The 21,135-nt window shown below is 49.4% G+C and overlaps 1 protein-coding gene across 1 annotated transcript; it reads left to right on the top strand.

Annotated features, from left to right (window-relative positions):
- Window positions 1–5,044: 5,044 nt before the first annotated feature.
- On the top strand, window positions 5,045–20,919 carry LOC310912067 (putative neutral ceramidase C; the record flags this gene model as incomplete). Its single annotated transcript, XM_083866279.1, has 20 exons — window positions 5,045–5,171; window positions 6,632–6,726; window positions 7,868–8,017; window positions 8,467–8,643; window positions 9,468–9,595; window positions 9,999–10,076; window positions 10,502–10,622; window positions 11,311–11,436; window positions 11,746–11,832; window positions 13,403–13,507; window positions 13,611–13,692; window positions 14,129–14,244; window positions 15,296–15,390; window positions 16,233–16,272; window positions 16,980–17,075; window positions 17,563–17,658; window positions 18,237–18,386; window positions 19,154–19,213; window positions 19,779–19,867; window positions 20,730–20,919. The coding sequence occupies 20 exons, from the start codon at window positions 5,045–5,047 to the stop codon at window positions 20,917–20,919; spliced, it is 2,208 nt and encodes a 735-aa protein (XP_083722405.1).
- Between the last annotated feature and the right edge of the window lie 216 nt (window positions 20,920–21,135).

The raw sequence follows: 21,135 nt of genomic DNA, 5'->3' as shown, positions 1-21,135 counted from the left end.
AAGCAGGATCTTGTGAGGAGGATGGGCGCTGATGTTGTCGAGATACAGCTGGATCCTTTAGTTCTGCCACGTGGGGAAGGTTTAAACCCATAAAATACAGGGATGGGAGGTGTTGGAGGAGCACGAGCAAAGCAAGGGCAGCGATCCTTTTGCTTTCCTGTGCTCTGGAAAGAGCCATCCCATCAGCTTCCCCCTCCTGCTTTTCCTCAGGACACAGCTTGGAGCTTGTTCTCTTCCTGGTGCCACAAGTTCCTGTTTTGGCAGCTTTTCCCATCCAGCTCATCAGCCCTTGGCCACAAATATTTGCCAAAAGGATCAATGGGGTTTCTTTGGCATCCTCTCAATGCCTCTCCTGCTCCTGGCTATCCATGTGTGCTGCAGGTTGGGCAGGGAATGCTGGTGAGCACCAGGATTTGGGCACGACACCCTTTGCACATCCCCTTTTTAAATAAATGTTTGGACACCACTCTCAGGCACACGATGGGACTACTGGGACTCTGCAGGACCAGGAGCTGGATTTTAATAGGTCCCTGTGGGTCTCTCCCAGACCAGGATATTCTATGATTCCATGGTGATGGAAGGATCAGCTGTTGCAAGTTTTGGGGGCAGACAGGGCTCCCATAACTTGGTTTGCAGTAGCAGCAGCAGCAGCAGCTTGGCCACTGCTGGCATGGGTGGGTACAGAGCAGCCCACCTTGTTCATTTTCTGACCATTTTTCCCCCCAAAAAAACCCAATCAGTGGGATTGAATTTGGATCTGCCCAACTCTGCATTGCTGATTTGGGGTCTTGAGGTTTTCCCAGTTTTGTGCCAGAGCTTTTTATCCTGGCACTTGAAGCTTGGCTCTTCCTGGGAGTGATGCTGCCCTAGGCTCTCCCACATCCCAGGGAAGTGCCGTGTCCCTAGGGCTGCTGCTTCTGATGAGGGATAGCAAAATATTCTCTGTTTGTGGTGAAGGTTTAACCCCTGGATAGATTTAAGGGATGTCCCCTGGGGAATTTTGGTGTCTTCACATGTCTGGACATAGATTATTAGCAGCAAAATAGTCACCATGACTTGGTTGTCCAGAAGGGCAGGAGAGTTCTTGCTCCTGAGGCAAGGAGAGGGAGGGTGGGCAAGGCACCTCAGGACAACATTTTAATTATATTTGCTGGGTATCCCTTCAGTTCAGCTGTCACTCAGGGGCCCGTGCAGGATTTTGAGTTCGGAAACTGCAATTGCTCCAATTTTGCTACCTTTCCATTCAACCTGGCCTTCCTAAACTGTCCATGTGTGCTCCCAGTGGGAAAAGTCACCACAAAGTGATCCCACTTCCAGCTGCTGCTTGCAGTAGGAGTGTGTGTTTTGACCAGGGAAATGGGGGAGAAAATCCTAAAGCAGCCCTGGCGTGCCCTTGCCAAAGCCTGGCAGGGTTCTTGCTGACAGCTCTGTGCCAGCACTTTATCTCCTGCCATCCTGAGCCCCAGCAAAAGGGACTTTGGCCATTCTCTGTTAAATAAACAACATTATATAAGTGGCTTCTTCATTGTTGGGGGCTGTGAGAGCTCTGAGGGCCCCCACACTCAGGATCTCAGGCTTTGGGGAACATCTCAGCTCTGTACAAGCCCCCTGCTCATGCTGAGATGATGGTTGCTCCAAATCTCTGCTCAGGACCTGGCCAGGGCTTAGCAACAGGCTGGAAACATCCCTGTCCTGCAGGGATGAGCACAAGAACTGCCCATCATTACAGGGGATCCTCAGTGGCTTCTCAGGAAAAACCCCCTAGAACAAGGGGGTCAAAAGGCTTGATGCAGCCGGTTTCAGGAATCCTTCCAGGCCTTTTAATCAAAACAAAACACAACAAAACAAAACAGGGATTTTTAGTCTCTTCATTGCCCATCAGAAGTGTTTTTGTTTCAGAAGGTTTACAGAGAAGATCATGGCCTGAGCATTGAGAAGAGAAGAGATGTTTTTACCCAGTCCCAGTTTGGATGGTTTGCAGAAAGGGAGACCAGGAAATGCTGGTTTTAAAGTGAAATTTGGGAGCTGTAGGAAAGGGCCACTTCTCTGAAGTTATCTAGTCTTGCTAGGGAGGGATGAAGAACTGAAAAATGGGGAGAGGAAAGGGAAGCAAATGCTTCATGGGTTGATATTTCAAAGCCAATTTTGGTAATTTATTTCATTTTTCCTGCATAGAGGTAATTTGAATCCTCTTTCTTAATGATTTGGAAGCACAAGGTTCACTGATGAAAGAAAGACACATTTGGCTGTATGTGTTGAGTGATCTCCCTTCTGTCAGTTTTGTCTGATTCCTTCAGTGGATTCATTAATCCCAAACGGGTTTAAACATTTTTCCTGCTGAGGATGAAATCCCTGTGCTGTTTGCAGCCCCTGGATGTGCCTGGGGAGGTCACAGAGTGCAGACCCGTGGTAGCAGTGATGGGGAGGAACCTTTGTTCAGGAGGATAAAGATTGTAAGGGAAACATCACTTTCTTTAGACTCATTGGGCACAAAATGGCACTGGGAAGAGGCTGGAGGACTCCTGGTCTTGGGAAGGAGGATGGTCTGTGGGAACTTTTCACCTTCCTCCCCTTTCCACAGGCAGGGAGGCATTCAGAGGGATTTACCAAGCCCTTAGCACTTAAGCTGAGGTCTTTGCAGCCCAGAAAGTGCATTTTCTGCACCCAAAAACCTCCTCGATTCTGTAGTTCTGGGCCTGGGCACAGTCACATTACCTGGGGGAGATGGGGAGCTGTGGGCTCCCAGAACCTCAACAGGAAAACAATTTAAAATATTCCCCAGGGCATGTTTTGAGCTGTCACCTGTCATCCTTTTCCTCCTCCAGCCCCAGCCACAGGTGATTACAGAGCCACTTTTCCTCAGCTGTTTTCATTTTGTGGGCTGAGGCTGGCAGGACACTCCATCACAATCCCTTAAAACTCAATCCCTCAGCTTTCCCTGCTGCTCCAGCAAATGTTTCACCTGCAGGAAGAGCTCTTGCTCTTGCACAGCCTGTTCCTGGATCATCCCTGTCCCTACAGCTCTCCCATGCCAGCAGAGCATCTGCTCCATGGTTTTGTCTGTCCTCTTTGGTTCCCCCCAAAGCACACCTTGGGACCCGAACATTCCCAGGAGCACAGCAGTGTCCAGGGATATCTGCCAGCCCACACGGGCTGCTCCCAGGGCCAGCAGGTTCCTTGAGAATTACAGCCAGGAGATAAGGTATCAGCAAATCTTGTTTCTCTCCACCAGCCAGTCCAAAAATCACGGGGCCAAAGGGCAGGGCTGAACGTGACCTTGAAGCGCTGACGCAGACACTGCTGGGAACGTTAACCCTTGGGTCAGGGATGTGCCATGGAAATGGGGATGGAAAACTGAACCTCCTGAGAGGGCAGGGAAAACGCCAGAGGTGCTCCCAGCTTTTCATTCCCACCACAATGCTGGAGGGAGAAAGGGCTGTGGCTGCTTGGGTCTTCCCTCCCCGCTGCACCAACATCTGGGGGTGTGATGGGTCCTGTTGTTTTGGGGAGGAGCAAAGTGCCAAAACCCTTTGGATAAAGCATATTTGAGCAGCTGGAGGATTTATCCAGGCCTAACTGGGACTTGAAACAGGTGAAAAAGAGCTGGGTTTTAGCAAATAAAGCTTTTGCTAAATAGAAATGCATTAATAAAAAGTATTTTGCGCTCAAAATGCAATTGTGTTTCCAAGTTCTTCTAGTGGAGTGTGAAAACCCCGAGCACTGAACTTCCGTGAGAATCAGGAATCACATCCAGAGGCGAAGCAGCCATCATTCCCCAGGCTGGACAAGCTGGGATGAGGCAGAGGAAAAATACATCCCATTCCCAAATTCCTTGAGCACCAGAGCTGAGCAGTGCAGTCCTGGAAAGGTTATTTTGGGAGAGGGAGATGCTGTCTGCAGCTTAACATAAACACGGCGGGGAAAACCTTCCATCACCTCCTTGTGGGATAAAATTATTGATTGATTTCTCCTTATCTCGTGCCACGCTTGACTCACGGGGTTATTCAGCAAGAATTATCCAGCTGAACTTTCCAGCTCGGAGCAGGTCTCGAGCTGGGAGCAGCTGGGACGGGCGAGGGAGCTCAGGTAAGGATTGGGGTTTGTATTTCTCAGTGGTTTTGGGGCAGTTTAACCAGCGGGGTGGTGAGGAGTGTGAGTGTGTGTGATGCTGCTGTGTTTCAGGCTGGTGCTGGGGTAGTTCTGGACAGCTCAGGGTGCCTGGCAGCCAGTGCCAAGCTCAGGGAATAAAGAGGGCAAGAAGGAAACCTGTAACATTGGATTTGTTGTCACTGAAATATTTGCTCTGTGAAATTCAGCCCTGCCCATGACTGCTGTAGCAGAAGAAGCCGATAAGGGAGGTCACCTGGAGCAAGTCTAAGTGACCACTTGGCTCTCTGCTGATGACCTTCCTCACTGCACCATTTTCAGGATAATTAGTGCTCATTCCAGCAGGTGTTTCCTGTGGGTTCTTTGTTTCCGGGGCACATTCCCTGTGAGGAATAGCCTGGAGGCAGGAGCTTTACCGCCCGGAAAATCAGATGCTCTGCCTCATTCTTCCTTTTCTAATCACAGAACAATCACAGACTCAGACACTGGTGTGGGCTGGGAGGCACCTTGAAGCTGAGATTCCTAAATTGATGTTTATTATGGTGACAGCGTTATCTTCTGACGTGCTCTGAGCTTCAGCATCTCCTTCAACTCAGAGAACACAGGACCTGGTGGAATGTTGTGGGGTTTATTCCCAGATCTCCTCAGGAGAGTGAGCAAAGTGTCCTGGGAAACACAGGGTCAGGAATTTGGGTGCTCTCCCTGTCCTGTCAGGTCTGATGTCAGGGATTGATTGCTGCCAGCAGGAGATAGCAGGATTTTTGCTGTCTTCAGCTGAAAAACGAATCTCCACTTCCCATCCTCCTCTGTGCTGCTGCCTGACACCGGTGTGGGGGGCACAAACATCCCTCTAAGGGAGGGATGTGAGCTCTGGGTGGGGTGTGCCCCTCCCTGGGATGACCCACGGGCTCCTTTCTGCACCCACAGTGCCCCCACCATGCATGGCAAGAGGTCCAGGTGCTCCTTCTCCCGGCTGGAGGTGATCCTGATCGTGTGCCTGGCGCTGATGATCGCCCTGACCGTGGTGCTGCTGGTCCTGCACTTCCTGGACACAAAATCCGATGGCAAGTGGAGCTGTCCCAGCCCCTCTGCTCCAGGGGCTGCCCAAGGGAGGGCTGAAATCAAAGTGGGACAGGTGGAGGTCTCCAGGACACTGCTGAGCTGCCAGCACCACCTCTGAACATGGTTCTTTCACCCAACCGCAGCAGCAGCTCTGGGCAGGGGTGAACAGCCCTGGGGATGGGGTGGGCTTGGCTGCAGGGATCCATCCCTTCCTTCCCTCCTCCCTTCCCTCTCTCTGCCTGCTGTAGAGGGTCCTGACAGCCCCTCCCTCCTGGGGTTTGACCAAAAGGTTTTACAACCCCATCACAGCCCAGTGGTGCCTCCAAGCCCATCCCCAGGCACAGGGCATGAGGGTGTTGGGAGCTGGACTCAACATCTCCTCAGTGGGACCTTCCAGCCTCTAGATTTTGGTCTCAGATAGGATGTAGTTCACATTTGGGGCTCAAAACTTCATGTTTCTAGGCTATAACACATCAGAGTTTTGCACAAGTGATTCTCCTCTCCTTCTCGGGGGGAGGGGAGGGGAGGAGGAGGAGGAGGAGGAGGAGGAGGAAGGGTAGTTCTAAGGGGGTGGCCCAGTGGGCTGGGGTAATTTTAAGTGACAGAAATGGCCTCAGTCTGTGGCCAGTGTGAGTGTTTCCCCTCTCCTGTGTTTCTAGTGACAGCCCAGGAAAGGCCAGGCTGGGAAGATGGACCTTCCCCTGATCCCAAAGCCCTGCCTGGGGAGGGCTGTGGGAACAGAGCAAGCACACAGAAATATTTCATATTTTCCCACAGTGTTATCTCAGCCTCCAGTGATTTGTGGCTCTGGGATTTCCTGAGATGCAGATAACCCTTCTGATTGATTATGATTTGATGGCTTTTCTTCCACGGGTTTGTCCATCCTGGAAGGATTTCTGCACCTTCCTGTGGCTGGGATGAGACACAATCTCCTTTGGGAGATCTTTTTCCTCACCATTGGCCTGGAAATCACTGCTCAGGATTGCTTTTCCCTTCTCTGAGCTTCAGCTGGCTCTGCTGTGGGTTTTTGGGGGAGGACCAGGGCACCAGCACTGGACACAGGATGTGTTGTGTGTGCCCTTCTCTCTTCCCTAGCTCCTGACGCGCCATCCCTTTTTCCCTACCACTGCTGAGCTCAATTGTCTGTGTGAAGCAGCACTTGGGTTTGGTTCCTGCATGGCCCTGGTGGGCTTGGAGGGTTTAACTGGGAATGCTGGGCTGGTTCCCCCCGGCTGTGCATCACCACCCCTTTGACACAGTGCAGTGACGCCTCTGGAGAACTCCCTGGGTGTTTCTTCAGGTCTGCTCCACCCTTTGCCACCCCAGAGGTCACCCCAGCCTGGGCACACTGACAGCCCCCTGGAAATCCACCCAGAGCACTCAGCCAGAGCCCTTTGGCCTCTTTTGTCCCCGATTTCACTCACTCCTGTGTCCACTGATCTGCCAGTTGTTGTTCTTACAGATTCCAACAACAACAACGTTGTTGTAGAAGAAGCAAAGTACTTGGTGGGTGTTGGCAGAGCTGACTGCACAGGGCCTGTGGCACAAGTGCCTCTGGTGAGTTGGGGAAATTCCTCATGGGGCTGGTGAAACACTCATTTTTTCATCCTTTGTGAGTATTTTTCTGCAGGATTTCTGGTTTGGAGCCTCTGCCTTGCCAAATGTGTGTTGCCTTCAAACATAAACTGAAATTTCTTTGAGGTTTGGGGCAATGTGGGCTGGTGGGAGGTGTCTCTGACCACAGCAGGGGGTTGGAAGGAGGGGGTGGAATTTCAGGCCCCTTCCAAGCCCAACCATTCCATGAGTGTTGGGTGTGGGAACCCTGGGCACTGAGAATTTCAGTTTCTGTGCTGACAGGTACTGACTCCCAAACAAACGCTGCACTGACCTGAGGCCTTGGAAGAGGCTTCCAAAATAGAGTGATAGCACTGGGATTGTGGGTATGGGGTTTGAATAGAAGTGTGTGATATCACAGGGTGGAAAACTTAGAATTTAAGGTTTTAGAATATAGTAATAGAGATATAAAGCAAGATGGAGGATTTTGGGCAGAGGCTGAGTCCTTCTTTTTCACCTCCTTCTTCGTGGGTTTGGGTGGTGTTTTGGAATTGGGTAGAAAAATCTGCATTGCGGGCCACAAGTGGTTGGTTATTGGGTTAAAAGTAAAAATAATTTAGGTGTTAATTGGAGAGTTTATCCTTAAAAGATCTTGTAGAGAGAGAGAGAAAGGGCTCCATTTTTAGTTTGTTAGAAGTGCTGTAGAATTCACGGCCTGTGAGACTGTAATATAGATTTATGTAAAAAAAATTAATTCTTATTACTTATAGGTGTAATGGGAATTAATAAACATACTTATATATAAATATAGATATAAATTCTTGTTACTTATAGATGCAATTAATAAACTTATAGATGTTACTTATAGATGCAATTAATAAATTAAAATTAATAATTAATAAATGCAATTAAAAAAAAAAGAATTAATAAACATCTGAGTCCAAACAAGACCTGCCATCTTGAGCATTTAATCCCAACCCTGGCAAAAGAAGATAAAACTCAACAGTGGGGCAGGACAGAGTTACAGCTCTTGCTGAATGAGTCCTCTGACCCCTGGGGCAAATCTACCCAGTGGAATGCATGCAGAGGAGTAAATGGCTCCATATTTGTGATGGAGATTGGTGATCTGTCTCCTCTCTTGCAGATGGGCTATGCCAAAACAGACCAGGTGGGCGGGGGGCTGCTGTCCCGCCTCTACAGCCGAGCCTTCATCGTGGGAGGCCTCGAGGATTCCTCACGGGTCGTGTTTGTCAGCATTGACATTGGAATGGTGTCCCAGAGAGTCAGGCTGGAGGTAAAGGATGGGCTGGGTGCTTGCTCCCTTTGGGATTTCCTCGGGGTGATGCTGGGCCTCTGCTGGACCCCTCAGCAAAGGAGGCTGGGCTTTGCTCACTCTTGTCTCAGTGGAAGAATTGCCAGGGGTAATTCTGAATCACAAATATGTTATCGTGGTGCCTCTAATGCAGCAGAGGAGGGAGGGAGCGAGGTGGTGGAGAGTTGTGGATCATTCTTGGATGATCTGGGATTCACTTCAGGTCGGATTTTGTACCAGGTCTTTTTCTACCAGATATTCCTATTTTGAGACTCTTGCCAAGCCAACAGCTACAACCCCCTTGTGATGGGCAGAAAGAGAAGAGCAGGGAGGGTGGTGGATGGCTGAGGTGTTTTTGCAGGAGCTGGGCACAGACCCCTGCAGCCTTTGGGCAGGAGAAGGAGTTTTCAGGAGCACCTCCTTCCCCTCAGGTGCTGAAGCAGCTGCAGAGCAAGTACGGGGACCTGTACCGGCAGGACAACGTCATCCTCAGCGGCACCCACACGCACTCGGGGCCTGGGGGGTACTTCCAGTACACCCTCTTCTGGATCACCAGCAAGGGGCTGGTCAGGCCAGCCCTCAGCTCCATCGTCAATGGCATTGTCAAGGTCAGTGTCACTCTGTTGGTGTCTAGCACAGCCCTGGCCCTGGTGTTTGGGGTGGCACCTCCACCCCCCAAAGCACAGTCTGAGGTGGGCTTGTGTTTGCCTGCACCTCAAAAAGCAGGAGCTTTGAGGCCTTCACAGAATCACAGAATGTGTAGGTTGGAAGAGACCTTCAAGATCATCGAGTCCAACCCAGCCTTAACACCTCAACTAGGTCATGGTATCAAGTGCCACATCCAGTTTCCTTTTAAACACATCCAGGGATGGCGACTCCACCACCTCCCCGGGCAGACTTTTCTAATATTTAAGAACTCTTTCTATGAAAAACTTCTTCCTAATATCCAACCTATATTTCCCTTGGTGCAGCTTGTGACTGTGTCCTCTCCTTCTGTCAGTTGCTGCCAGGAGAAAGAGACCAACTCCCACCTGACCAGAACCACCTTTCAGGGAGTTGTAGAGAGTGACAAGGTCACCCCTGAGTCTCCTTTTCTCCAGGGTGAACAATCCCAGCTCCCTCAGTCATTCCTCATGTTTTCCAATCCCCTCACCAGCTTTGTTGCCCTTCTCTGGACACGTTCAAGCATCTCAATGTCCTTCCTAAACTGAGGGGCCAGAGCTGGACTCAATACTTCCTTCAGAGACAGCTGTTGGTAGTTTAAGAATGCTATCATAATTTTCTAGAATTTTAGATGAGTTTAGGAAAAAAATCCCAAACAGAGAAGCACTCCCCCAAATTCCAAGGAAAGGTTGGGGATGGAAAGAAAGTTTTTCCAGGTAACCTCCCATGTGCCTTACAAACTAATACTCCCTGTCTTGCTGCTTTGCAGAGCATAGATATCGCCCATGAGAACTTGAAGAAAGGAAGGCTCTTTATAAACAGAGGCACAGTAGAAAACAGCCAGATCAACAGGAGCCCTTTCTCCTACCTCGCCAACCCGGAGTCCGAGAGGAACAGGTAAAATCTCCCCAGGCAGGAGAGAAAAATTAACTGCTGGAAAAGGGCTTGAAAGCTGTAGTTGCCCACTCCAAGCATGAGGAATTGCTCAATGATGTGACCTTGTGCTTAATTTAGCAAATAAAGGTCAGAGGGCATTAAAGTGCCATCCTTGGTGCTGCATGAATTTGTGTTATCTCCATTCCCTGGAGATAAGGGACAGTGACAGCAACAGCCACAGCTCTTCCCTCCCTTCCCAGATCGTTCCAGATACTTCTCTAAGGCCTCCCTGTGTGCTGGTAGTACCTGGAATGATCTTTTCACATCCTTGTTCAGCCTAGTGGGGATTTAACCTGCCAGAGCAATGCAGAGAACAACCACAGCCCTGACTCTGATGGGATTTCCCTGCTCTGTTCCCATCCAGGTATTCATCCAACACAGATAAAGAAATGGTGCTGCTGAAGATGGTGAATGAGGATGGACACGAGCTAGGCCTTATCAGGTACTGACCACCAGAGCAGGTTTTTCTCCATACACTCATTATTTTTTGTAAGAATGGAGGTGTCCCATTTCCCCCCCTTTTTTACATGAGACAAGTCCTTGTTCCTTTGAATGTAAAAATCCCTGCAAAATATAGTTCTCTACTGCAAGAGTCTGGTCCTTCAGGTCTGAAGGAGGTCTTGGTAGACCTGATAATGACAGTCACAAATTCTTGTGTCAAGAAGGCCTGGATTGTTACAGCCATGAGCCCCCCTGGTTAGGAAGGGAGAAGATGGGAATCCTGTGCCCTGGCTAACCCATGCCTAAGCACCACAAATCTCTGTGTGTATTCTCCCAAAAAAATCCCCACAAAAACACAAGATTGAACAGGCCAATTCAAGTGAATTGAAGAGTGAACAGAGCATTTTGTGTGTGGCCTCTCCTCAGCTGGTTTGCCGTGCACCCTGTGAGCATGAACAACTCCAACCACCTGGTGAACAGTGACAACGTGGGCTATGCCTCCTACCTCTTCGAGCAGGAGAAGAACAAAGGGATGCTCCCGGGAGAGGTGGGAGTGCCCCAGGGAATGGGTGAAACAGGGCTGGGACAGGAGGGGGTGAGGTGGGACAGCAGGGCAAACACAGAAACAAGTGACTCAGGTGAATGCTATGATTTATTTCCTTTTTCCCCTACAGAAGGGAAATTAGAAGGTGTATTCTTGACTTTCCAAAGCAGTAATCAGTGGCAGTTTCCAGACTTGAGGAATAACTCACATTTATGTTGATTAAAATCTGGAGAGATTGTGGTTGCCCCATCCCTGGAAGGGTTCAAGCCTTGAACAACCTGGAAAGTGTCCCTGCAGTCAGCTCCAATAGCTCTCCCCTGTAAATCAGTCGTGGTGAATGCCTGGAAGGGAAAAATAAATCCTGTGCAAGGTGCTCCAATGACCCCTAAACATCTGATCAGCAACATGAGAAGATAGGGCCATGCTGGGAAGAGCTGAGGTGGGAGAGGGGGAGGAGGAAACACTGTCTGCACACCAGGGTGTTGTGAAGTTCTCCCTGAAATGGTATCATGTGCATCCAGTTCTCCCCTGCTCCTCCTGCCCCACCCCTGGGGATGTACCCAAACCCCCATCCCTGTGCTCCCACTGGGAATAAACCAGGGTCCTGCTGGGTGACCAGAGCAGCTGCAGGGAGAGCTGGGCTTTGCAGCTTTCCCTGCAGGGCACTGCAATGCTCCTCTGGCCCTGGCAGGGCTCTTTTGTGGCTGCCTTTGCCTCCTCCAACCTGGGAGACGTGTCCCCCAACACGCGGGGCCCCTTCTGTGCCAACACGGGTGACTCCTGTGACAACCCCCAGAGCAGCTGTCCCGTCGGAGGGGTGAGTGTGAGCCCCTGTCCCACCCTCTGCAGGGCCCTCTGCCCCACCACAGGGCATGGGGAGGGCACTAAAAGTGAAAAAAAGTCACCTCTTTTCGCTCTGGCCTGGAGGCCACTTGCAGGAATTAACTGCGCTTTGTTCCTCACGCGCCCGATTTTGTGGTCATTCACCCCAAATTTACCTTGAGTGTGGTAACCCCATGCTTAATTTTGATGTGGCCTGCAAGAAACCCTCAGTTCTCACAGTCTGACAAGCACCTGGCAGTGCCAGATGCTCTCCATAATCACTGATCACCAAATTTCCCAACAGGCAGCCATGTGCATGGCCGAGGGGCCCGGGAATGATATGTTTGAGAGCACCAGGATTATAGGGCAAAACATCTACCTGAAAGCAAAGGTAAGGGATATTCTGCTTTCTGAGTGTGTGTGAGTGCTGCTATGACAGGAATTCATGGTCATTTAAGCAACTTGATGAGCCTTGTGGATTCCTTCCCTCTGGATATTCCATCTTCCACCTTCTATCTTCTGTCTTCCATCTTCCATATTCCATCTATCTTGTATCTGTTTTCGTGAATGTTTGTAGATTCAAATTAGATTCTAAAGTTCCTTGGTTTTGTTTTTAATGGGTAAATAAGTTCTGCAACCAGCTGGTGATGTCTCTGTCCACTGGAATCAAGAGGACCTCAGAGCCTGGGATCAATTAGGCAGTGTAGGACATCTTCATGGTAGTGAAAAATTTCCTCAGGTATAACCATCTGATTAGAAACCTGAATTTAGACTGGACAACACCTACTTGTATTTAGAAACGTCATTGCAAGGTGTTGTCATTCAAAAATGTTGGTTTGGGGTTTTGATCTCAGTACCCCTCACAGGGATACAGCGAGGATGTCCCCTCTTATCCTCTCCCCCTCCCTCCCATTCATCTCCAAGGCATCATGATGGAAAAAATCCTCCTGGAAGAGCTCAGAGACAGCACCACCAAACTTGTGGGCCAGTTTGGCATCACAATCCCAAACTGACACAAATGTGAGGCAAAATGTGTGGCTTAAACCCCCACGAGGATGCTCCCCTTGCTCTGCTTGGCCCTTCACTTCCTCTGCCCTAAGGGCTCCCTTTTGTCACCTGTGGCCTCTAAAGCCACCCACAGGTGACATTTACTGGTTCCCCTCCTGTGAGATGTGAGAGCAGTGAGTGCAAGGAGAGCTTTTGGCAGCATTTCAGGGATAGCAGCTTGTAGGAACTGGAGCATGTCCAGCAGAGGAGGAAGAGCAGGAGGCTTGGTGGTGGCTTTTCCTTTAATCACTGTTTCACAGGCTGAAAGTGCCCTGAAGTCACTCCAGGCTGATCCTGCCCGTGTCCCCAGTCCAAGAGTCCTGGTGTGTGCATCAAACACAGGGGAAAACCACTGATGCTGTCTTTGACACCTCAGACTCCTGGCCTTCAAGGGCTGTGCCCTCAGCTCCTTCCAGGAATGTCATTAAACATGGATAACTACTGGCAAAACTTCCCATGGACCAACCAGAGGCTGGAAAACCATTCCCTGCAGGGCTGAGTGTGTGTAGTGAACACCTTCAGCTGCCAGGGGTGCAGTAAATACACGGTAGAGGCCCAGCACTTTGAGGCAGTGAGTAGAACAAAGCACTTCTTTCTCACAGAAAACATTTTTTCTGCTTGGTCCGAGATGTGAGAAATGTCCAGAGGAAGCAACCAGGAGAAGGAAGTTGCCGATCCTGCTGAAATAGGGGCACATTTTAGCTGTAAAATAAAAGTGTTCTCCCTCCCTGAGACAGGGAGAGCTTGCAGGGTGACAGAAACAAAAGGACTTGGGAAATACAGATGTGCATCAGTGCCTGGAAGAGGCCCGGGGAAGGTGGGATGAGGAAATGATCCATGTGGCTGTTCCAGCACAGCTGGGTTCCTGACTGCCTGTCCCTCAAGGATTTCTTTCCACCTTGTGTGTCCCTTAGGAGCTGTATGAAAAAGCCTCCCAGGAGGTGACAGGACCCCTGAGCTCAGCCCACCAGTGGGTGAACATGAGCAATGTGTCCGTGGAGCTCAACGCCACCCACACGGTGAGAACAGCAGGGAATGCCCTATTCCTGCAGCAGCACCTGTTCCACAGTGTGGGAAATGGGTTTTCTCTCTTCTCCCTTTCCTTCCTCTCTTCTGATTTAGGTTAAAACCTGCAAACCAGCCCTGGGGCACAGCTTTGCTGCAGGGACTATTGATGGAGTGGGGGCTTTCAACTTCACCCAAGGTAATTTGGGGCCAGATCCCAGTGTGGCTTTGTAGGGACAAGGAGGGTACGGGGCAGCCCCAGAGCCACTTCACAGTACCCAAAGGGATGGCTTTTAGGAAGGTGGAGGGAACCCCCTCGCAGGTTTGTCTGTGTCCATTTGGGAAAAGGATATGGCTATGCTCTGGAGGAAGGAGAGCAAGGGGATGAGACGGAGAATAAGGAGAAGAAAGAGCTGGTTTGGGACTCTCCTGCTCATTTGTTCTCATTACCTGAGGGCTGCCAGGATGGGACTGAGCTGGGCTGAAGCTCAAACTCTTCAAACCACCCCAGGAAAGGGAGGTAGTCAGAGCCTACTGAGAAATATCCCACAGCCAGGAGCTGGGAGCAGGGAGTGTGTGTCTGAGAGCTGCTGGGGCAGCTGAGGAACAGGGTTTGGAGATGTTTCCCCCTCCAGGCTCAGTAGAAGGGGACCCGTTTTGGGATCAGATCCGGGACCAGCTGCTGGGAGAGCCATCCAACGAAACCAAAGCCTGCCACAGCCCCAAGCCCATCCTCTTCAGCACGGGAGAGGTAAGGACACACCCGTGTGTGCCCTGGGGAGTGCAGGGGCCTCTGGGCTGGGCTGGGACCACAGATCCCAACCCCTCATGGGTTTGTCAGGGCAATGTCTGTGATGTCTGCTGGAGAACAGGGAGGGAGCACAGCCTGCATAGGCTCTGCAGAGCTGCTGCTCCATATGGATCCCAGCCCATCCCCGTGCTCAGGGCATGGCTTGGTGTTTGTGAGCCCTCCCCAAATCCTGCTTTATGACTCTAAATGGAAATCTCTGCCCCTCTCCCCACCTGGTGCTCCCCTGGCACTGAGGCAAATGCACTGCTGCTGAGGGATCATGTCCAGGGTTCTTTAGAGCACTTAGAGGAGGCCATCTGGATAAGGAAAGTCATTGTTACTCCTTTCACCAGCCTCCTTAAAAGCTTCCCTGCTGTCACTCTGTGTTCAATCAGCTCCTCACCTCAGCTCTCCCCAAAACAGGCCCCAGCTCCTCCCAGCCTCCTTCTCCATGCAGGATGGTGTTACTGAGAGTAAATGACACTTTATTCTTATGGCTTTAGCACATTTTAGGGATGCCCTGGCAGGCCTCCTGCTTCTGACATGCTTCACAAGCTGTTGTCATCCATGTTTTGCCCCCAGCAAATTGCTCCTCAGAAAAAAAAAACTTTTCTGGCTCACAGAGTGGGATTTTTCATCTCCTCATCAATCCAAATTCAATCCTTTTTCCATGCAGGTGAGGGGTCTCTAGGTGCTACCCTGACCTTCTTTGCCCACTTTGCCAAATCTGCCCCTCTGGCAGCAACACCTTATTTAGGTGGTGGTGGTTTTTTTTTTTTTTTTTTTTTTGCCTTACCCATAGTATTTACCTGTGCCTTATGTGACTCTTACAGTCAAACATCATATGAAGGTAAAACACCTCCTCAGGTGTTTCACAAATAACTTTAATTCACAAATAAATCCACAAAATATTTCTCTGCCTGGTTGATGACTGTAGGATGGAAAACGCCTCAGCTATGTTTTTTTTCCTACTAAACCAGAGTATTTATCTGCATTTTTTCTTCCCCCTTAGATGACCTGGCCCCACCCCTGGCACCCGGACATCGTGGATGTGCAGATCGCTGCCATCGGCTCCCTGGCGATCCTCGCTGTCCCCGGGGAGTTCACGTGTGTATTCCTTGGGTCTTGCTCTATTTACTGCACCCAGATTTCATCCAAACCTCCTGGAACAATTCTGCTTGCAGGTAGAAAGGGGGGGTAGGCTCAAAATTGTCCCCAGACTCACCCTGAGGAGGACTGAGATGCACACAGGCTGCCTGAATAATTTCGGTTGTAACAGAATGTTGCAGTTCCAAGGAAACCAAAGGAATTTGTTAACTTTGATTCTGTTTTTGGCACCACAAACACCATAATGATGAATTGCGCTGACTGTTGGTGGTGCAATGATGCAATTTTAAATAGGATAATGGTTTATCTCTAGTGCCTTTATTTCTACCCTGCCCTGAGGTGCCTCCAGCCCCTCCCTGGCTGTGAAATGTTTTGAGGTGTTTTGGTTGAACTTGTGTATAGAGGCTTTAAGGGATGTTGGGCAGTGCTGGAGCTGCTGTGGGAATTTCTGGTGAGTGCTGCAAGTCCAGCCTGCAATTCCTGCTATAGATCCCTGCTCTCCACAACTCCAGGGCGGGTGAGGTTCTGCTGCCAGGGAACAGGGACAGGACAAGGGGAAAGGGCCTCAAGCTGTGCCAGGGGAGGCTCAGCTTGGACAGCAGCAGGAATTTGCCCATGGAAAGGGTGCTGAGGCCTTGGCAGGGGCTGCCCAGGGAGGTTTGGAGTGCCCATGGCTGGAGGTGTCCAAGGAAGGGCTGGAGGTGGCACTCAGTGCTCTGGGCTGGGGACAAGGTGGGCATTGGGCACAGCTGGGACTCCATGGGCTGGGAGGGATTTTCCAGCCTCAGGGATCCTGGGATTCTGTGGTTCTGGAGCCTGACTTTGTTCCCTCCATGCCCTAGGACCATGTCTGGACGCAGGCTGAGGGAAGCTGTTAAAAGTGTGAGTTGCAGTGTCGGGAACTTCTCTTCTCTTGAGCCTCCTGGTTTTTCCCTCCTCCTCTCCCAGCTGGGCTCAAGGGGCTCATATCCCACAGATGTTTCCTTCTCCCATTTTCTTCAGACAGATTTTCCATCTGCTTCATGACAGGCAGGAGAAATGAATATCCTCCCTAAAACACCAACTGATTTGGTTTCCATCCATTAAGCCAATTCCACAGGGATCCAGGCACAACTGATGCCAGCAGGAGTTTGGCTCTGGCATGGAGGGGTTCAGCTCCTTAATCCTTACCAGGGATTTTGCAACATGAGAAGAAATGAAGGAAAAAAAAAAAAAAAAATACATTTTTACATTTGATTGACACATCCTGGCTGCAGCCTAAATAAAATCCCAGTCCCAGATGCTGTCTCCACAATGCACTGGGCCTTTCTCACACTTATATCCCTGATTTTTTAGGAGAATAATCAACTTCCAAAAAAAACCCTAGATGTACTGGACTGTGGGGTCATTTGTCCTCTTTTTCATTGGAGGAGTGAATATATAATAATGCCAACTACCATAACAATAATAACAATATTGATATAATAATAATAATAACCACAATAATGATAACGATAGTATTGTTGTGCATTAAGCAGTCGTTTCAAGATCAGGGTTTGGTTTACTTCCAAACCTTCCAGGGTGAGGTGAAGGTTTACTTCCTTCCTTAGGAATTTGATTCCCATGGGACACGAGGGATGAACGTTGTGATTGCAGGTCTGTGCAATGTCTACACCCACTACATCGCCACCTATGAGGAATACCAGGTAAATATTAAAATTGGGGATCAAATCTGCCTAACTGAGCTCAGCTTTTGGCTCCAGGGGCTAATAATACATGTGAAATGATATGTGTTTGGAGTTCTTTTCCTTTGCCACAAAAACGGGCAAGGACAACTGGGAGGGAAGGTTGGAAGAACTGGGGTTGGAAGATCCTACTGCAAAAAGATGGAGGTGGAGGCAAGTTGTATCATAAGCCTTTAAGAGAGGGTAAAAACTGTGATAATTGGAGGAGAAAAGAGGGTAAAGACTGTGCTAACTGGAAGAGCAAACAGGCCCTCCCTGTTTGCAACAGGCTGGAGAATGAGGAGTAACCTGAAATTGCAGCAGAAATACTTAGGCAAGTTGTTGGGGCTGTCTCCTTATCAGAAAGGGAATAAATAACCCCACTGCTGATCTTGAGCTGGGTGGGATGGGATGTACAAACCACTCAGGAGCCTTGCCAACCCTCCTCTCCCAAATTTCTCCTTTCCAGGTTCAGCGGTACGAGGCTGCCTCGACTATTTATGGGCCACACACCCTTTCTGCTTATATCCAGCTGTACAGGGGCCTGGCCAAGGCCATTGCTCTGGTAAGCAGCATTTCCTATGTGCCACAGGCTGCTGGGGACATCTAAATCCTGTCAGTCATGGTGGCTGTTCCTCACTGAGGCCACCTGACTGCTGCCCTCTCTCTTCAGAGTTCACCTTGAGAAACACTACATGGTATGAAAAGAATTCCTGTGATGGGGGTCTGACAGCACTTGAGAAATTCTGGGGGTTTTGCAGCTCAAAGTGTAGGAAATCAGTACCTCCAACCTTTCCTTTCTACCCAAAGGAAAAAGAATCTGCAGCGTTTTTGGTGTACTTGGCCGTGCCCATTATCACTGTGACCATGTGGACAGTCAGGAGCCGTGGGCAGGAATATCCTGGGATATCCTGGGGCTGGATTTAGGAGATCCCAGCAAGAGGGCAGCAGGTGTCCTGCAGGGATTGCTCCTGCAGGCAGAGCACAGATGGAGATCCTCTGCTTTGCTTTCATGCTCACTTTATTATTCCTGCAATCTGTGCGAGCAGAGGCTGGGAGGCAGAGCCAGAGCAGGGCCGTGGTTCCTCAGGGAATCCTGGCTGCCCATGTGGATATTTAAGGAGCACATCTTCCCTCTCCCAGAATGCCACCCAGGAGCTGCCCCGTGGCCCAGAGCCCCCACTTTTCAACGTAACCAACTTGACCCTGCTCCCTTCTCTCAGCGCCGAGAAAGCGCCGGACAACAAAAACTTTGGGGATGTACTGGAGGAAGTGAGACCAGAGTATCGAGAGGTGAGAGCTCCAGGGAGTCCCTAAAAACCTGTTTGAGAAAGTGCCTTTAAATTCTTGCCCCTCACCCCACAAGTCTGTGAGTTGTGGTGCCCTCAGACCAAACAGGTCTCATCTCTCTGGTGGGCATGGTTGGGAAGGCAGAGACAGAGCATTTCTGTGCCTATACCACTGTAATGAATGGGAATAAAATGGGTGAATAAAGGGGAAAATTAAAGCCCTTCATTCAGCAAAAAGCAGATTTCCCCTTCTGCCTCAAAACAAAATAGCAGTTGATTAAGTAGGTAAATATTGTGCAGTGATTTTTTTACAAGCAGCAATCAGGTCACCTTTGATGCCTCTGCTGTGGAATGTAAACAAAATGAAATCAAAATGTCAGAAATGTTCTGTTTTCAATGCTCAGCATTTAGATAAGATGTTCAGAGCAAGGGCTTTCACCTCATTGCTCTCTCCTTACTCCCTGCAGTAAGGCAGGGAGGCATTCTGAAAAATCCCCTTATTTCCTCCCTTTTTTGTGTGCAGTGGTGGAGTTTATCCAGCAAGCAGGACAACTGGAATGGCAAGGCCCAGAGCAGCAGTTCAAAGCATCAATTGTCCACTGCTGTTGCAACAAGTGAAATTATAAATAATTTAAAACAACAGAAATAACAAACCAAGCACAACAAAACACCACAAAACCAATTTACCCCCTAAATACACCAAATGACTTATTGAAAAATTGCTCTTAGTGTGCTGCTCTGCCTTTAATACAAATCTCAATTTCCTCCCAGAGAGAAGTTGCTGAAGTGACTTTTGTGGGTGCAAACCCCAGGAACTCTGCAGAGAATGTGGTAAATGCCATGGAATGATGCTGGAATTGGGGTGTTTGGGATTAATGGATATTTGGGTAGGAGTTTTTCTTTGCTGGGAGACCAGAGGAAAATGTGTGCTTTGGGAATTCATACCACCAGAAAACTTTTGGGGTAAAGAAGTGAATTTGGGCTGTTTATGATCTCTTTATGTTACTAAAGTTGAACCTTATTATGTGTTAGATCAGGCAGGTAACCAGGGCAAACCTGGTCTCTAATTTCCGTCCTACCACCCTGCTGCTTTATTTTAACAAAACAAAGGAAATTAGAAAAGCACTCAATACATTCCATCACTCACCTTGCATAGACATTGTCACTGCCCATGCTCTTCCGATTCTTAAATTCTTTGCATCATTTATCAGCTTACATTTGTGCTTTGGCAGTAAAATATAACATTTTTGCCAGTAATTCCCACATTTGCCAGTAAAGCACGAGGAAGCACCATCCCTATCCAGTTTAAAGTGCCACAGAAGGTGGGGACTGTACCTTCAGTGTACCTCTGTACCTCTGACTGTACCTCTGCCAAACCCTGGTATTCTTATTCCAGACTGAACACAACTTCCTGACAGTGGAGAGATACTCCAACATTTCCAGCAGCTGGCGAGTGGTGCTGAACGACGCCTCCTGGGACACCAGGTGGGTGCCCTGAGCAACTCCCCTGTCCCATAGAATCCGGGGAGTCATTCCAGTCCGACCTGAAGGGCTTCATTCCAATCCCAGGGTAGTCCTGGCCCTGCAGGTGATGCTCTCCAGGGGAGGATCAGCTCATATCTGGGGCAGGGGGGTTAATTTGGCAAAACTGGTGATCCTCTTGGCTCCAGAATCTGGAATGGAGGCTTGTAAAGCTGGGAAAGGGAGGAGGAAGGGCAGGAATGACAGAAAGTTTATGGTCCAGCTTGCTCCTAGTCTGTATCCGTCCCTCTGGCACACCTTGGGGATGAATAAGATGCCAAAGAGAAAACAAGAAAGACTCACAGGTAAAGCTGGCCAGATGTGCTGTGCAGCATAAACAGACAACAATTTTTAAAAGTTTGGAAGAAAGAAAAGTTAAGGGTGGAGATGTCATCCTTCAGGAAAAAAAAATTCACAGAGTAGCAAAGCTGGTGACACCTTTCAGAGCTGTAGGTGAATCTTCATCAGCTTCCCAAGAAGGGCTCCCTCAGAGCCAGCTGAAAAATCCCTCGTGTCCAAATGATGTGTGGGGTTTTGAGGCTGAGCATTCTCTGTAGAGTTTTGGGGTTGAGCAGAAAGGCTTTTGCACAAGGAATCTGTAAAACAAAATGGGCTGTTGATGTGGAAATGGGTGCCAGAAATCCTGAGCTCAATCATTATGGACTTTGTGATTTAAGTGAATATTCACCCTCTTGGTTTAGCTCTGCCCCTGCACAGGGAGGACTTAAAATACACTTACCCCGAGTGCCTTCATCTCATTGCACGTAACGAGCTCCAATGAAACGTGGATTTCCCTGCTGACTGCAGTTTTGGGCCTGTTTCCCAGGTTTTACTGGAGCAAAGGATCCAGTGGCCAGAGCAATGTGACCATTGAGTGGCACATCCCAGCGGGCACCGAGCCAGGTGTGTACCGGCTCCGCTACTTTGGGCACTACAAGAAGAGGATGGGCCTCTTCCGCCTCATCACGGTTCCCTTTGAAGGCTCATCCTCAGCATTTCAAATCACAGCTCCATAGCTGATCCCTTTCCATGAAGGAATGGGCAGTGTCTTGGTTTGGAAAGACAGGTGTCTGCCAGGGAAAGCAGGAGCTTCCCTTGGAATGGAGAATGTAAACCCCCTCCCTCAAAATAATTATAATTTTGAAATTAAGGGGCTCTCAGGCAAAGATATGGGAATAGGAATAACAGTTCTTTACTAGGAAAATTAAAATAAAAATGTAGCAGTACCAAAA

The sequence above is a fragment of the Zosterops lateralis genome (assembly GCF_965231275.1).
Source record: "Zosterops lateralis genome assembly, chromosome: 8".
Lineage (NCBI taxonomy): Eukaryota > Metazoa > Chordata > Aves > Passeriformes > Zosteropidae > Zosterops > Zosterops lateralis.
Note: the sequence above shows the minus strand (reverse complement) of the source record. Positions and strands in the feature narration are given on the sequence as shown.